The sequence below is a fragment of the Balaenoptera ricei genome, chromosome 1 (assembly GCF_028023285.1).
Source record: "Balaenoptera ricei isolate mBalRic1 chromosome 1, mBalRic1.hap2, whole genome shotgun sequence".
In the NCBI taxonomy this organism is placed as follows: Eukaryota; Metazoa; Chordata; class Mammalia; order Artiodactyla; family Balaenopteridae; genus Balaenoptera; species Balaenoptera ricei.
In genome coordinates, this window is record NC_082639.1 from 119,326,307 (window position 1) to 119,341,719 (window position 15,413).

Consider the following 15,413-nt stretch of genomic DNA (forward strand, 5'->3'; position numbering starts at 1 on the left):
AAATTTTAGCACAAAGGGTAAAAGTAAAAATTTGATTTTATAATAGTTCGTTGAAAACACTTGTGTTGGGCTCAGTTCTTCCTTTTTTCTTTAATGAACTCTTTAATAGTGATTTTTCTCTTTATTCATTCATTCATCTAAGATTTATAGAATGCCTATAATACTCCAGACACTATTACAGAGTCTTTATCTTTTAATTTTTACTACACCCATGTGAGTTAGGTATTACCCTCATTTTATAAAGGAAGAAATCAGGGTTGAACTGTGATTTTGAATCTGTTCTCCTAGGTCAAATTTTTCTAAATTCTCATATATTTCTTCCTCAAGGAGTAGAAATGTAGATGAGTGACATTCAATATATGTTTAGAAAGCAATTGTCTTACATTCTCTTCCCTTCTTTAAAGGTCACAAAGCTGTATTATTGTGGGGAGGCTTCTAGGTCTCTTCAAGTGGGACCTCAGCAACATTAATGGGAGTAATTTTGTTTTTAGTTATCATGAAAGGTTTGAGAGAAATGTTCTTCATAGTATCAGGGATCCAAACAACAAAAGATTTTCCAGATGATGGTAAGTATATCAAGGTACCCAGGACCTAGAACAGTGCCTGACATAGCATAAGCACTCACATAAAAACAATTACAATTTATTATTTACTCTGTTCTACATTCTGTTCTTGTATTGACTGGTTTAATCCTCACAGCACCCCTAAGGGGCATATTTATTATTGTTTGTATTTTATAGATGAGAAAACTGATGTAGAAAAGTTAACTTGCCAAAGATTCCAAGCAATAAAGAAGCTGGAATTCTGCAGATCTCATGTTCATAACCACTACAACTATAAATCTTTCAAACAAATGGATGACATTCTGTGATCATGAAAGATAGTGTTCAGCCTCCTGAATGTATAACTACCAGCATTACTCATCCAGGGTAAATTTTTCTGTTACTTAATGCAGTGGATGATTTTGAAATTGATAAAGAAAATTAAAAGGCTTTTGCACTCAAGAAGGTAGAAGAAAGGCACCGAGATGCCTGAATTTCTTTGTCAGGTATTTTGTTAAATCTAGATGTTTTGGTATTTCAACATTCTGGACTTCTTGCAGAAACTGTGCCAAGTGCCACGCGTAAACACAGCTTTTAAAGGCACAGTGCCGAGCATATAATCGCATGTGCACATCCGCACAAGGTTATATGGTATACAGGCAATTATAAACAGTCGCACAGCAACGGCCTTGGAGGTCAACCAGTCCAACGACCCTTTTCGTGTCATATACTGAGGCCCAGGGAGGTTAAGACCACAGTCACACAAAGCTGGCATCGGGCTCAGTCTCTATGGCGCGCGCTTTTCATTTTCTCAGGTTACCTAATACATTTGCTTGCATTTCCTCTCTTGGTTTTTTTTTTTTTTGGTGCCCATTTGTGCAAAGGTAAATGGGTCTGGCTTCACGTGCTTGCGACCCCAAACACCATAAAACAGAAAGTCAGGGCCCTGACTACCTGGCCAACTTGAGACGAAAATAGTAGCGCAAGATCAGAGGGCGCGCCAGGCCCGCCCCTGGGGTTCTGCGCTGAGACGTCGGCTGCCGAGCTTTCGCAACCCTCCGTCTGGGTGGTCGGACATACGCCACCCGGATGACACAGCTCCCAGTCCAGCTCCGCGGTCCGTTTTGGGGAAAGGGGGGCGCCCCGAGCCGTGGGGCCACAGGGAAGACTAGGAGCCGCAGGAGGGCACCTCGAGGAACAACACAGTGACGTCAGGGATCTTAGGGCCTAGCCGTGGTACCTCCGCTGGGCTCGGAAGTCGCCCCACCCAGCGAACGCAAAGGACACCCCTCCCAGCCGCTAGGACGCTGGGGGGCGGGGCCACCTACTGACAGGACCCTCGCGCCATCCCCATTGGACAGGAGAATGAGTGACGCGAGAGGCCCCGCCCCTCCCCGCCCCTCCCCGCCCCGCTCCTTCGCGGCGGTCCTCTCCGCGCCCGCCTCGTCGCTTGCGCTCTGGGCGCTGACGTGTCTGGGCGGGTGGTTGCGACTCCTCCCCGCGCGGGCAGCCACTCGTCGCGGCGACGGAGGGGCGGGGTGGCCGGGGCCGGCGCTCCCCCTGGCCCCAGCTCCCGGTCCGCCCCGCCGCCCCGGCCCCCTGGATGAGGGTATATATTTGGAGCGGGCGCTGGACGCTGATGAGTGGCCGCGCCGAAGGAGCCGGAGCTGGGCGGAGCTGTGGTCGCGCCGAGAGAGGTGAGGGGCTCCCAGCTCAGTCGCTGTCTACTCTTGCCACCCTGGAGGAGACGGCGGGACTCGGGACCCGGGGCGGGTGGGGGCCTGGTGCCGCCACGCACACGCTTCCATGGCCACGCTCGCGACGTGGACACGCGGCGCACGTACGTGCAAAGAGCCAGCAACCTGGCACACGCCGAGGAGCGCGCTGCCTACCCACACTGCTCCCGTGTGGCCCGCAGCGCTTCTCAGCCTCGGCGACCCCGCTGGGAGTGCTGGCATGAGGGCGCCCCCCATGGGCAGTGTCTGGAATCAGGGGTTTGTCAAGCGGTTGGGAGTGGAGCCTCGCCTGGACCTGGGATGGGGGCCTTGAGGTTCTCAGGCTAGGGCCCTGTGGACAGTTATGCCAAGCTTGGGGGGCCTACAGTGGGGACAAGTCGTTGGAACTGTGCGGTGGGAGTGAGTTGGGGTGTCCTGAGTATATGAGGAAAAGACTGAAAGCGTTGATGGTAAGGATTGGAGATACTTGTGGGGGCCATGAGAGTGGGACAAAACCTACTTGCCACTTTCGTTTTGTTTTAATACTGGTGATGGAAGAGGGTTGAAATTTCTGGCTTTCCCCTGGCTTGGCCAAGCAGAAACATGGGATTGGAGGGTTCAGAGCACACATGTGCTGTATGGCTTCCCGAAGATTTTATGAAGTTTGGCCTGACCCTATGCTATGTTTATTTGTACATGGCTTATGAAATCTGAAATCAGGGAATAGTGATTATGATAATGTGCGTATGTTATTATGTAGTGCCTTTAGTTTAAGGGCTTGCTGGTGAAATTAACTAGGTGTGGACCGAAGGCAGTTTCTGTTCCTTCACTGTTATTGAGTTGGCTCACTTAGCTTGGGCTAAAAAATAAAAAAGACTTAATAGGCTATGCTGTGAAGCATTTAAAGGATTCAATGGTTATGGCTCCTCCCCATGACTATTTTTCAAACGCTCTAAGAGATTACTTATCAATTTGGGGGACATAATATAGCCGCAGAGATAGAGGTAGGAAGGAGACCAGAAAAGGAGGGGGAAATACTAGATATCTTTTAAACTGGAATTTAAATTCTAATAAAGTTATATGTGATAATGGTGGGCTACTGCCAAATATGTCATTGTTTTAATGCAGATGCATTGCTACGGGCATGTAGCAAGTTCTGTCATAATTTCTAGATCTTCAACTTTTTCAGACTTTGGTTGTCAAAGTAAAAATCCTTGTCTAATTCTCTTATTCACTACTGCTTACCATTACACACACGCACACACCTCTTATCAGAATTAATGGAGAAAATCATCTATTTTTGTGGCATGGAGGTGGTTATATCTGGTTCATCCTGTAAAGTTCCTCTCCTACTTGTCCGGTACATTTTCTTCCTTTCTCCATTCTGTTGGCTTATGAACTCAGTTTTGCAAAGTGAGTCAGGTATAAGAAAATCAACTGTGTCTGTATATCTGAAGAAAATACAAATCACCTGTTTCTCTTTCTCTTGCCACCCCTCTCTTTTACACACATACACACATGCACATACACATGCACGTGGAGATAACAGAGTCTTTCTCCTGAGAGTCAGTATAGCATGATAGTTAAGGGCATGAATTTAGGAGTCAGGCTGTCAGGGTTTGAATCCTAGCTCTGTCACCTTACTGGTTTTGGACCTTGAGCAAGTTATCTCTGTGGCTCAATTTCTTCCTCTGTAAAGTAATCCCAGTAACAGTACCTTAGAGTTGTTTTGAGGATTAACAGCTATCTATAAAGCATTAAGAATCGTGCTGCCATATATATGTTAGTGTTCGTTGTTATTGCCCCTTCAAGGGACCCACAGATGTAGGTTCTCTTAACCTGAGTTTGTAAATGGTGTTTGATGTTTAATAGTCCTCATGAGGTAGAGAGTATTATTAATCCCACTTTACAGGTGAGGAAACAGCATAGGGAAATGAAGTAATTCAGCTGAACTCCAGAATTTTGCTCTTGTATATTGCCTTTTACTATTCTTACAGGAGAAGATACTTGCTTTTTCTTTGGTACCTACTTTTCCTCTGTCCTTTATATCTAAGCTAAGCAATTATAATGCAGTGATGATTCTTTACAGTGTGTCTCAAATTTATCCCTTTCACTCTTATTTCCTCTGCAATAAATCTGGTCGCTCTTTGGTTTTTCACACCTGCAATTGTCTTTTAACTTGTTTTCCTGCTTCTAGTTGTCCGTCCTTACAGTCTGTTTTGTGCCATGCTTTTTTCTCTTATCTCTCTAAAGCATGGTTGAACAGCCCTGTTTAGTAATCTGTGTTGGCTTCCTGTTACCTACTGTGTCTGGTCTAAATTCCTTTGCTTAGTTTTCAAGGCTCTTCATGGGTTAGCCCTAACCTACATCATTTCCCATCATTCTACATAAAACTTCAACTTTCTTACTGCTTCCATCCTACACATGTTTACTTATCACGACCACCAGGCTCTGCTTGTTTCCTAATCTTGTCTATATAATCTGTTCAACCCTTGAGGCACAGCTAGATCATACTTCCTTGTGAACTACTTACTACTTCCTTGTGAACTCTTTCTGGACAACGCCTGTCTTCTCTTGCATTTATCTGTATTAGCTGAGTAGATTAAATATTAAATATTTCCTCATTCTCCTATTTTTTATTACTATTAACATTTGGCTGGATTATCATGGAGTGCTCTTAAAAAGCATCGCCTTATCACTTGATTGTTATGTGTGTATTGCTTGTCTTTTAGGGCTCAATTCTTTTCTTTTTAATTTAATTTAATTTATTTTTTATACAGCAGGTTCTGCTTAGTTATCTATTTTATACATATTAGTGTATATATGTCAGTCCCAATCTCCCAATTCATCCCACCACCACCCCACCCCTCTGCCACTTTCCCCCCTTGGTGTCCATACATTTGTTCTCTACATCTGTGTCTATATTTCTGCCATGCAAACTGGTTCATACATTTTTCTGGATTCCACATATATGCGTTAATATACGATATTTGTTTTTCTCTTTCTGACTTACTTCACTCTGTATGACAGTCTCTAGATCCATCCATGTCTCTAGAAATGACCCAATTTCGTTCCTTTTTATGGCTGAGTAATACTCCATTGTATATATGTACCAAATCTTCTTTATCCATTCGTCTGGCAATGGGCATTTAGGTTGCTTCCATGACCTGGCTATTGTAAATAGTGCTGCAGTGAACATTGGGGTGCATGTGTCTTTTTGAATTATGGTTTTCTCTGGGTATATGCCCAGTAGTGGGATTGCTGGATCATATGGTAATTCTATTTTTAGTTTTTTAAGGAACCTCCATACTGTTCTCCATAGTGGCTGTATCAATTTACATTCCCACCAACAGTGTATGAGGGTTCCCTTTTCTCCACACCCTCTCCAGCATTTGTTGTTTGTAGATTTTCTGATGATGCCCATTCTAACTGGTGTGAGGTGATACCTCATTGTAGTTTTGATTTGCATTTCTCTAATAATTAGTGATGTTGAGCAGCTATTCATGTGCTGCTTCTTGGCCATCTGTATGTCTTCTTTGGCGAAATGTCTATTTAAATCTTCTGCCCATTTTTGGATTGGGGTGTTTGTTTCTTTAATATTGAGCTGAATGAGCTGTTTATATATTTTGGAGATTAATCCTTTGTCCGTTGATTCGTTTGCAAATATTTTCTCCCATTCTGAGGGTTGTCTTTTCGTCTTGTTTATGGTTTCCTTTGCTGTGCAAAAGCTTTGAAGTTTCATTAGGTCCCATTTGTTTATTTTTGTTTTTATTTCCATTACTCTAGGAGGTGGATCAAAAAAGATCTTGCTGTGATTTATGTCAAAGAGTGTTCTTCCTATGTTTTCCTCTAAGAGTTTTATAGTGTCCAGTCTTACATTTAGGTCTGGAATCCATTTTGAGTTTATTTTTGTGTATGGTGTTAGGGAGTATTCTAATTTCAATCTTTTACATGTAGCTGTCCAGTTTTCCCAGCACCACTTATTGAAGAGACTGTCTTTTCTCCATTGTATATCTTTGCCTCCTTTGTCATGGATTAGTTGACCATAGGTGCGTGGGTTTATCTCTGGGCTTTCTATCTTGTTCCATTGATCTATGTTTCTGTTTTTGTGCAAGTACCATATTGTCTTGATCACTGTAGCTTTGTAGTATAGTCTGAAGTCAGGGAGTCTGATTCCTCCAGCTCCGTTTTTTCCCCTCAAGACTGCTTTGGCTATTCGGGGTCTTTTGTGTCTCCATACAAATTTTAAGATGATTTGTTCTAGTTCCGTAAAAAATGCCATTGGTAATTTGATAGGGATTGCATTGAATCTGTAGATTGCTTTGGGTAGTATAGTCATTTTCACAATACTGATTCTTCCAATCCAAGAACATGGTATATCTCTCCATCTGGTGGTATCATCTTTAATTTCTTTCATCAGCATCTTATAGTTTTCTGCATGCAGGTCTTTTGTCTCCCTATGTAGGTTTATTCCTAGGTATTTTATTCTTTTTGTTGCAGTGGTAAACGGGAGTGTTTCCTTAATTTCTCTTTCAGATTTTTCATCATTACTGTATAGGAATGCAAGAGACTTCTGTGCATTAATTTTGTATCCTGCAACTTTACCAAATTCATTGATTAGCTCTAGTAGTTTTATGGTGGCATTTTTAGGATTCTCTATGTGTAGTATCATGTCATCTGCAAACAGTGACAGTTTTACTTCTTCTTTTCCAATTTGTATTCCTTTTATTTCTTTTTCTTCTCTGATTGCCGTGGCTAGGACTTGCAAAACTATGTTGAATAATAGTGTTGAGAGTGGACATCCTTGTCTCGTTCCTGATCTTAGAGGAAATGCTTTCAGTTTTTCACCATTGAGAATGATGTTTGCTGTGGGTTTGTCGTATATGGCCTTTATTATGTTGAGGTAGGTTCCCTCTGTGCCCATTTTCTGGAGAGTTTTTATCATAAATGGGTGTTGAATTTTGTCAAAAGCTTTTTCTGCATCTATTGAGATGATCATATGGTTTTTATTCTTCAGTTTGTTAATATGGTGTATCACATTGATTGATTTGCCTATATTGAAGAATCCTTGCATCCCTGGGATAAATCCCACTTGATCATGGTATATGATCCTTTTAATGTGTTGTTGGATTCTGTTTGCTAGTATTTTGTTGAGGATTTTTGCATCTATATTCATCAGTGATATTGGTCTGTAATTTTCTTGTTTTGTAGTATCTTTGTCTGGTTTTGGTATCAGGGTGATGGTGGCCTCATAGAATGAGTTTGGGAGTGTTCCTTCCTCTGCAATTTTTTGGAAGAGTTTGAGAAGGATGAGTGTTAGCTCTTCTCTAAATGTTTGAAAGAATTCACCTGTGAAGCCATCTGGTCCTGGACTTTTGTTTGTTGGAAGATTTTTAATCACAGTTTCAATTTCATTACTTGTGATTGGTCTGTTCATATTTTCTGTTTCTTCCTGGTTCAGTCTTGGAAGGTTATACCTTTCTAAGAATTTGTCCATTTCTTCCAGGTTGTCCATTTTATTGGCATAGAGTTGCTTGTAGTAGTCTCTTAGGATGCTTTGTATTTCTGCAGTGTCTGTTGTAACTTCTCCTTTTTCATTTCTAATTTTACTGATTTGAGTCCTCTCCCTCGTTTTCTTGATGAGTCTGGCTAATGGTTTATCAATTTTGTTTATCTTCTCAAAGAACCAGCTTTTAGTTTTATTGATCTTTGCTATTGCTTTCTTTGTTTCTATTTCATTTATTTCTTCTCTGATCTTTATGATTCCTTTCCCTCTGTTAACTTTGGGTTTTGTTTGTTCTTCTTTCTCTAGTTCCTTTAAGTGTAAGGTTAGATTGTTTACTTGAAATTTTTCTTGTTTCTTGAGGTAGACTTGTATAGCTATAAACTTCCCTCTTAGAACTGCTTTTGCTGAATCCCATAGGTTTTGGATCGTCGTGTTTTCATTGTCATTTGTCTCTAGGTATTTTTTGATTTCCTCTTTGATTTCTTCAGTGATCTCTTGGTTATTTAGTAATGTATTGTTTAGCCTCCATGTGTTTTGTGTTTTTTACGTTTTTTTCCCTGTAATTCATTTCTAATCTCATAGCGTTGTGTTCAGAAAAGATGCTTGATATGATTTCAATTTTCTTAAATTTACTGAGGCTTGATTTGTGACCCAAGATGTGATCTATCCTGGAGAATGTTCCGTGCGCACTTGAGAAGAAAGTTTAATCTGTTGTTTTTGGATGGAATGTCCTATAAATATCAATTAAATCTATCTGGTCTATTGTGTCATTTAAAGTTTCTGTTTCCTTATTTATTTTCATTTTGGATGATCTGTCCATTGGTGTAAGTGAGGTGTTAAAGTCCCCCACTATTATTGTGTTACTGTCGATTTCCTCTTTATTTTTATTTTTTTTTATTTTTTGGCTGTGTTGGGTCTTCGTTTCTGTGCGAGGGCTTTCTCGAGTTGCGGCGAGTAGGGGCCACTCTTCATCGCGGTGCGCGGGCCTCTCACTGTCGCGGCCTCTCTTGTTGCAGAGCACAAGCTCCAGACGCGCAGGCTCAGTAGTTGTGGCTCACGGGCCCAGTTGCTCCGTGGCATGTGGGATCTTCCCAGACCAGGGCTCGAACCCGTGTCCCCTGCATTGGCAGGTGGACTCTCAACCGCTGCGCCACCAGGGAAGCCCCCGATTTCCTCTTTTATAGCTGTTAGCAATTGCCTTATGTACTGAGGTGCTCCTATGTTGGGTGCATATATATACTTGTTATATCTTCTTCTTGGATTGATCCCTTGATCATATGTAGTGTCCTTCCTTGTCTCTTGTAACAGTCTTTATTTTAAAGTCTATTTTATCTGATATGAGTATTGCTACTCCAGCTTTCCTTTGATTTCCATTTGCATGGAATATCTTTTTCCATCCCCTCACTTTCAGTCTGTATGTGTCCCTAGGTCTGAAGTGGGTCTCTTGTAGACAGCATATATATGGGTCTTGTTTTTGTATCCATTCAGCGAGCCTGTGTCTTTTGGTTGGAGCATTTAATCCATTCACGTTTAAGGTAATTATCAATATGTATGTTCCTATTACCATTTTCTTAATTGTTATGGGTTTGTTTTTGTAGGTCCTTTTCTATTCATGTGTTTCCCACTTAGAGAAGTTTCTTTAGCATTTGTTGTAGAGGTGGTTTGGTGGTGCTGAATTCTCTTAGCTTTTGCTTGTCTGTAAAGCTTTTGATTTCTCCATTGAATCTGAATGAGACCCTTTCCCAGTAGAGTAATCTTGGTTGTAGGTTCTTCCCTTTCATCACTTTAAATATATCGTGCCACTCCTTTCTGGCTTGTAGAGTTTCTGCTGAGAAATCAGCTGTTAACCATATGGGAGTCCCCTTGTATGTTATTTGACATTTTACCCTTGTTGCTTTCAATAATTTTTCTTTGTCTTTAATTTTTGTCAGTTTGATTAATATGTGTCTCGGCATGTTCCTCCTTGTGTTTATCCTGCCTGGGATTCTCTGTGCTTCCTGGACTTGTGTGGCTATTTCCTTTCCCATGTTAGGCAAGTTTTCTACTATAATTTCTTCAAATATTTTCTTGGGTCCTTTCTCTGTCTGTTCTCTTTCTGGGACCCCTATAATGCAAATGTTGTTGTGTTTAATGTTGTCCCAGAGGTCTCTTAGGCTGTCTTCATTTCTTTTCATTCTTTTTTCTTTATTCTGTTCCACAGCAGTGAATTCCACCATTTTGTCTTCCAGGTCACTTATCCGTTCTTCCTCAGTTATACTGCTATTGATTCCTTTTAGTGTATTTTTCATTTCAGTTATTGTATTTTTCATCTCTGTTTGTTTGTTCTTTAATTCTTCTAGGTGTTTGTTCTTTAATTCTTCTAGGCCTTTGTTAAACATTTCTTGCATCTTCTCGATCTTTGCCTCCATTCTTTTTCTGAGGTCCTGTATCATCAACACTATCATTATTCTGAATTCTTTTTCTGGAAGGTTGCCTATCTCCACTTCATTTAGTTGTTTTTCTGGGGTCTTATCTTGTTTCTTCATCTGGTACAAAGTCCTCTGCCTTTTCATTTTGTCTCTTTCTGTGAATGTGGTTTTCCTTCCACAGGCTGCAGAATTGTAGTTCTTCTTGCTTCTGCTCTCTGCCCTCTGGTGGATGAGGCTATCTAAGAGGCTTGTGCAAGCTTCCTGATGGGAGGGACTGGTGGTGGGTAGAGCTGGGTGTTGCTCTGGTAGGCAGAGCTCAGTAAAACTTTAATCCACTTGTCTGTTGATGGGTGGGGCTGGGTTCCCTCCCTGTTGGTTGTTTGGCCTGAGAAGACCCAGCACTGGAGCCTACCAGTGGACCTCTTCGGTGGGGCTAATGGCGGACTCTGGGAGGGCTCACGCCAAGGAGCACTCCCCAGAACTTCTGCTCCCAGTGTCCTTGTCCCCGTGGTGAGTCACAGCCACTCCCCACCTCTGCAGTAGACCCTCCAACACTAGCAGGTAGGTCCAGTTCAGTCTCCTGTGGGCTCACCGCTCTCTGCCCTAGGTCCTAATGTGCACAGTACTTTGTATGTGCCCTCCAAGAGTGGAGTCTCCACTTCCCCCAATCCTGTCAAAGTTCCGCAATCAAATCCCACTAGCCTTCAACGTCTGATTCTCTAGGAATTCCTCCTCCTCTTGCCAACCCGCAGGTTGGGAAGCCTGATGTGGGGCTCAGCGCCTTCACTCCATTGGGTGGACTTCTGTGGTATAAGTGTTCTCCAGTTTGTGAGTCACCCACCCAGCGGCCATGGGATTTGATTTTATTGTGATTGCGCCCCTCCTACCATCTCACTGTGGTTTCTCCCCTGTCCTTGGATGTGAGGCATCTTTTTTGGTGAGGTCCAGTGTCCTCCTGTCGATGATTGTTCAGCAGTTGTGATTCTGGTGCTCTCGCAAGAGGGAGTGAGCGCACATTCTTCTATTCCACCATCTTGAACCAATCTCCTAGGGCTCAGTTCTTAGTAAAGACAGTGGACATATTTTATTGCTTCTTTGTGGAAGTTGCTCTTGAAATAAAATGTATTTTTTATAATTATAGTGTTCCTGTCTTCTTGATACTGTTGTATTCTGAATTCTGTGTTTCTGTCCTCAGAGATAAAAGGAGAAGGTTGAAATATTAAACAGTCAAGTGTTCTTTCAGTAGTAGCTTAGTGGTCAGAGGAGTAGTATAGAGGCAACTAGAGCCCTGGGATCAGACTGTCTGCATTCACACCCTAGCTCCACCAGTCAGCCGGGTTGCTTTGCCTCTCTGTGTCTCATTCTCCTCAACTGTAAAGTGATGATAATAATAGTATTTATGTCATAGAGCTGTTGAAAATTACATGAGACCATGTTGGTAAAGTACTTGGTGCAGTGCCTGGTATATAAGAATTATTAGTATTGTCTTACAAGTTTGATCTCTTATGAGTATGATCATGATGGAAAGGCAGAATTTCCTTAACATCAAGGGTTTTAAAATTTTTTTTAATTTTTTATTTTATTAAAAAATTTTTTTTTGGCCACACTATGGGGCTTGCAGGACCTTACTTCCCCGACCAGGGATTGAACCCAGGCCCTGGCAGTGAAAGCACTGAATCCTAACCATTGGGCCACCAGGGAACTACCAAGATTTTTTTTTTTTTTAATGTACTTATTTTTAGTAGGAAAAATCTCCTCAGGTTTTGAGGTTGGATTTTGACCTGCTCTTCATTTCCTTTCTCTTTCAGGTTTACAGGTACAGAAATTACACCCCAGTTATCACAGAACTTGGCTACCAGAGCATTATGAATGTTAATGACCTCAAACTCAGGTTGTCCAAAGCTGGGCAAGAACACCTATTGCAATTCTGGAATGAGCTGGAAGAAGCCCAACAGGTAGAACTTTTCGCAGAGCTCCAGGCCATGAACTTTGAGGAGCTGAACTTCTTTTTCCAAAAGGCCATTGAAGGATTTAACCATTCTTCCCAGCCAGAGAAAGTGGATGCACGGATGGAACCTGTCCCTCGAGAGGTGTTGGGCAGCGCTACCAGGGATCAAGATCAGCTGCAGGCCTGGGAAAGTGAAGGTACTGAGCATGGGAAGATTTGCTCTAAGGCTTATTATGAGATGTACTAAAACCATTAAAGTAACAGTATTTTCACTTCCTTAAGACCTTAAACCAGGTGACTGATCTGAGAGTGACAGATTGTGTGGCCAAGAGGCCGCAGTGGCTCCTGTTGCCCGTCTCTCCATTCTCTTTTCATTTCTGGTGCCTGATTCAAGGCTCTTCTCATTCAAGTCATAATTTGCCTCTAGTCTCTTTCCTTTCTCAGAGTCCATACTTCTATTAGATTTCCCTTCCTGAAGCACAAACTGAATGTTTCAGTTTATGCTAGCTTACTCCAAAACCCTTCCCTAACACGGCCCTATCCAATCTTGTCTCTTATGTCTCTCTCCACTCCTACTGCCCCACACCTTTCAGCTGGACCCTGTAATTCACCTTTCTCTGAACATTCTAGTATGCCTTCCCTGCCTTTGCTCATGCTTGTCCTTAGCTGGGTCTGGCCTTTGCCCCTTCTCCGTGTAGCTGGATCACCTTGTGACGCCACCCATCTCCTGGATCTGTGCAGTGAGGTGGCTCTGCCACTTGGGGAACTTACCCTCATTCTCCAAGGTTCACCACGCATACTCTTTGATCTGTCACCTTTTTTTCAGTGTCCCAGGTTGAAATTATTTGTCCATGCTCTTCTTTCATTTTTCCTTATAATAAGGGTTGTTTATGTCTATCTTTGTCATTACATTGTAAACTTTTAAAGAGCAGCCCATGTCCTGGTTGTCTATGTATGTCACATGGCATTTAGAGCAGTGTTTTGCAGTTATATGTTGGTTGATAAATGTTGGTTGAATTTCCCCAATGCTTCTTCCTCTAAAGCATATCATAAAATCTGTCCCCATAACTAGTACTAATGAGTGCTTTTGAAAATGGCAAAATAGCTAAAATTTAGCTTTTTTTGGTAGGGTTAAGAACTGTGGTTTTTATAATCTACTACTGCTCCCTAAGTAAAAGTGACTAAATACTGCAGGCCCTTGAGTGTTTGTACATGCTTCTTGTCAAATCTGGACCTCATTTCCTCAGCTGTAGAATGAACAGATTGGACTAATACTTTTTCCTTTTTAAAAAAAACATTACTTTATTGCAAAAATAATATCAAAGTAACAGAAATACTGTAGAGAAATTGCCCATAACCTCATCAAATCTATGTTTTTATTTGTCCACGTTGCCACCTAGTACTTAATTATATACATATTTACTTTTATAGATGTGATTTATGGTCTATATTCGCACCACACTATGGCTGTTTTTATTGTCTTTGGCTTTTTGGCACTCCCTGCAACCCGCCAAAAAAGAAACATAACTGCCATTATCAACCTTCTTCTCTGCCATTATGTTCATGTCTTTCTCTGGGCTTACAAATCTACTGTTTTTCAAACTGTTCCAAAGACCTCTAGGGTTTTGACTGCTGCTGAAACTGTGGAGAGGGGGGAACAGATACTAAACAGGTAGGTCTCCAGCCCCTTCATCTCCCCACTCCAGGAGCAGTTCTACTTTGACCTCTTTTTATGTGTTCGATACATAAACAAATAAACCTCTTTACATGAGGTTTTACTTAAAAGGGGTTGAAGATTAAAAACATTGAAAATAATTGGATGATCTTCAAGGAGGGCCCTTTCCTATTTAAAATGCTTGGTAGTGGCTAACCTCGCTTCTTACTTAGAACAGGGCTCTGCCACTAAGATGTGAGAGAGTGACTTCCAGATGGATCCTTCTGAATGGAGGACAGTAGTGACACTGTGACCCCCACTAACTTTGGATTCATTAATCTTTCCCTCCCTCCCTGGGTTTCACCAAAAGCTACACAGGACCTCTTCTTACCCTCTGGTATTCCAGCTGCCTATATTTCTCCTTGTGATTTTATGGAGATAAAGTCTTAGAATTAACTCTTACGGAAAGCCAAAGCTTTGGCCTTGTGTAATGGGGACCATAAGCAACAATCAAGACTTCCTAAAAAAAAAAAAAAAAAAAAAAAAAATTAAAAAAAAACAACCAAAAAAAAAAACAGAGACTCTGACTTCCTATAGTTGGAGTCTTCTTTATGGCCTTTTTGTTGGAATCTGTGGAACAAAAGTCCACATTTATGACTTTTCATTTAGATTAAAATCCAGAACTGTTACAAGCAAGTCTAGTATAAGAAGGTGCAAAGCAAACTTCCTTTTAGCTTGCTGTCAAGGGAAGAATATTTATTTGTGGCTTAAGCAGTAGGGGTGGAGAGGGAGACTTTTTAACTGACGTTACAACCTTTTCATTAGATAGAAACTGCCATATGTGTGCAAATTCATAACAAAATGAAGTTTCTGCAGTAAGTTATCAAAGGAAAGAGATTGCCATTGCAAAGATTACAATGCTTTATTTCAGATAGTAGGAAATTCCTAATAACTGTATCAAAGACAACCCTCCCCCCCAAGCCCCCGCTGCCCCTGCCCCCATCCCACTGCCCCAGGATAGGGGAAATAAAAGCATTGTACAATAATTTCAAAGTGTCTGGTGGCTATTGACGTTAGACATTTTAACACCTAGGGTGGAAAATTATTGGTGAAGGATTAATACATAAGCTACCACTGTGCTCTTTATTGAAGAGAGACCTTGTTTTGATTTAATTCTTGAAGTGTTCTGGCCAGTTGTAGAAAATGGAATGTAGACGGGTAACTGAAAAACCTCTATCTTACAAAACTGAGATCTTGGAAGAAGTAATTCAGAAGCTTCGATGAGAATATCATTTTAGTAAAGATATTCACACTGGGAAAATATATTTGCTTAAAAAAAAATCCCGTTCTTTATTAAAAAGAAATGCATGCTTAAACACAAAACAATCTTCTAATTCTATGTTATAATAAGAAACTAATATTCAGTGTTTAGCCCTTTTTTTTAACCTGTGAGACATTTAAAAAATTAATCTGTATAGCATTGTAGAAAAGTAAATGGATTGTTCAGAAAAAATGTATTCATAACATTATCCTCCTCTACATTTTCTGAAATCTAGTGCAGTGATATTTCTAATAGATTTGTTTTATTTTAAAAGTAACACATACTTATTTTGGAGAAGTTGGAAAATACTAAGAGTTAC

General features: G+C 41.2%; 1 protein-coding gene across 6 annotated transcripts in view; it reads left to right on the top strand.

Moving 5' to 3' along the window:
• UHMK1 (U2AF homology motif kinase 1) overlaps window positions 1–15,413 on the top strand; it is a 105,207-nt gene that overhangs the window by 61,683 nt on the left and 28,111 nt on the right. For 3 of the 6 annotated variants that reach the window (XM_059935152.1, XM_059935161.1, XM_059935168.1), the window contains exon 8: window positions 11,980–12,316. In XM_059935152.1, coding sequence (XP_059791135.1) covers window positions 11,980–12,316 — 337 coding nt within the window. Of the gene's footprint in view, window positions 1–2,018; window positions 2,240–2,466; window positions 2,728–11,979; window positions 12,317–15,413 lie in introns of those variants that run through there. The other 3 variants (XM_059935187.1, XM_059935178.1, XM_059935207.1) reach the window with 3 other exon arrangements.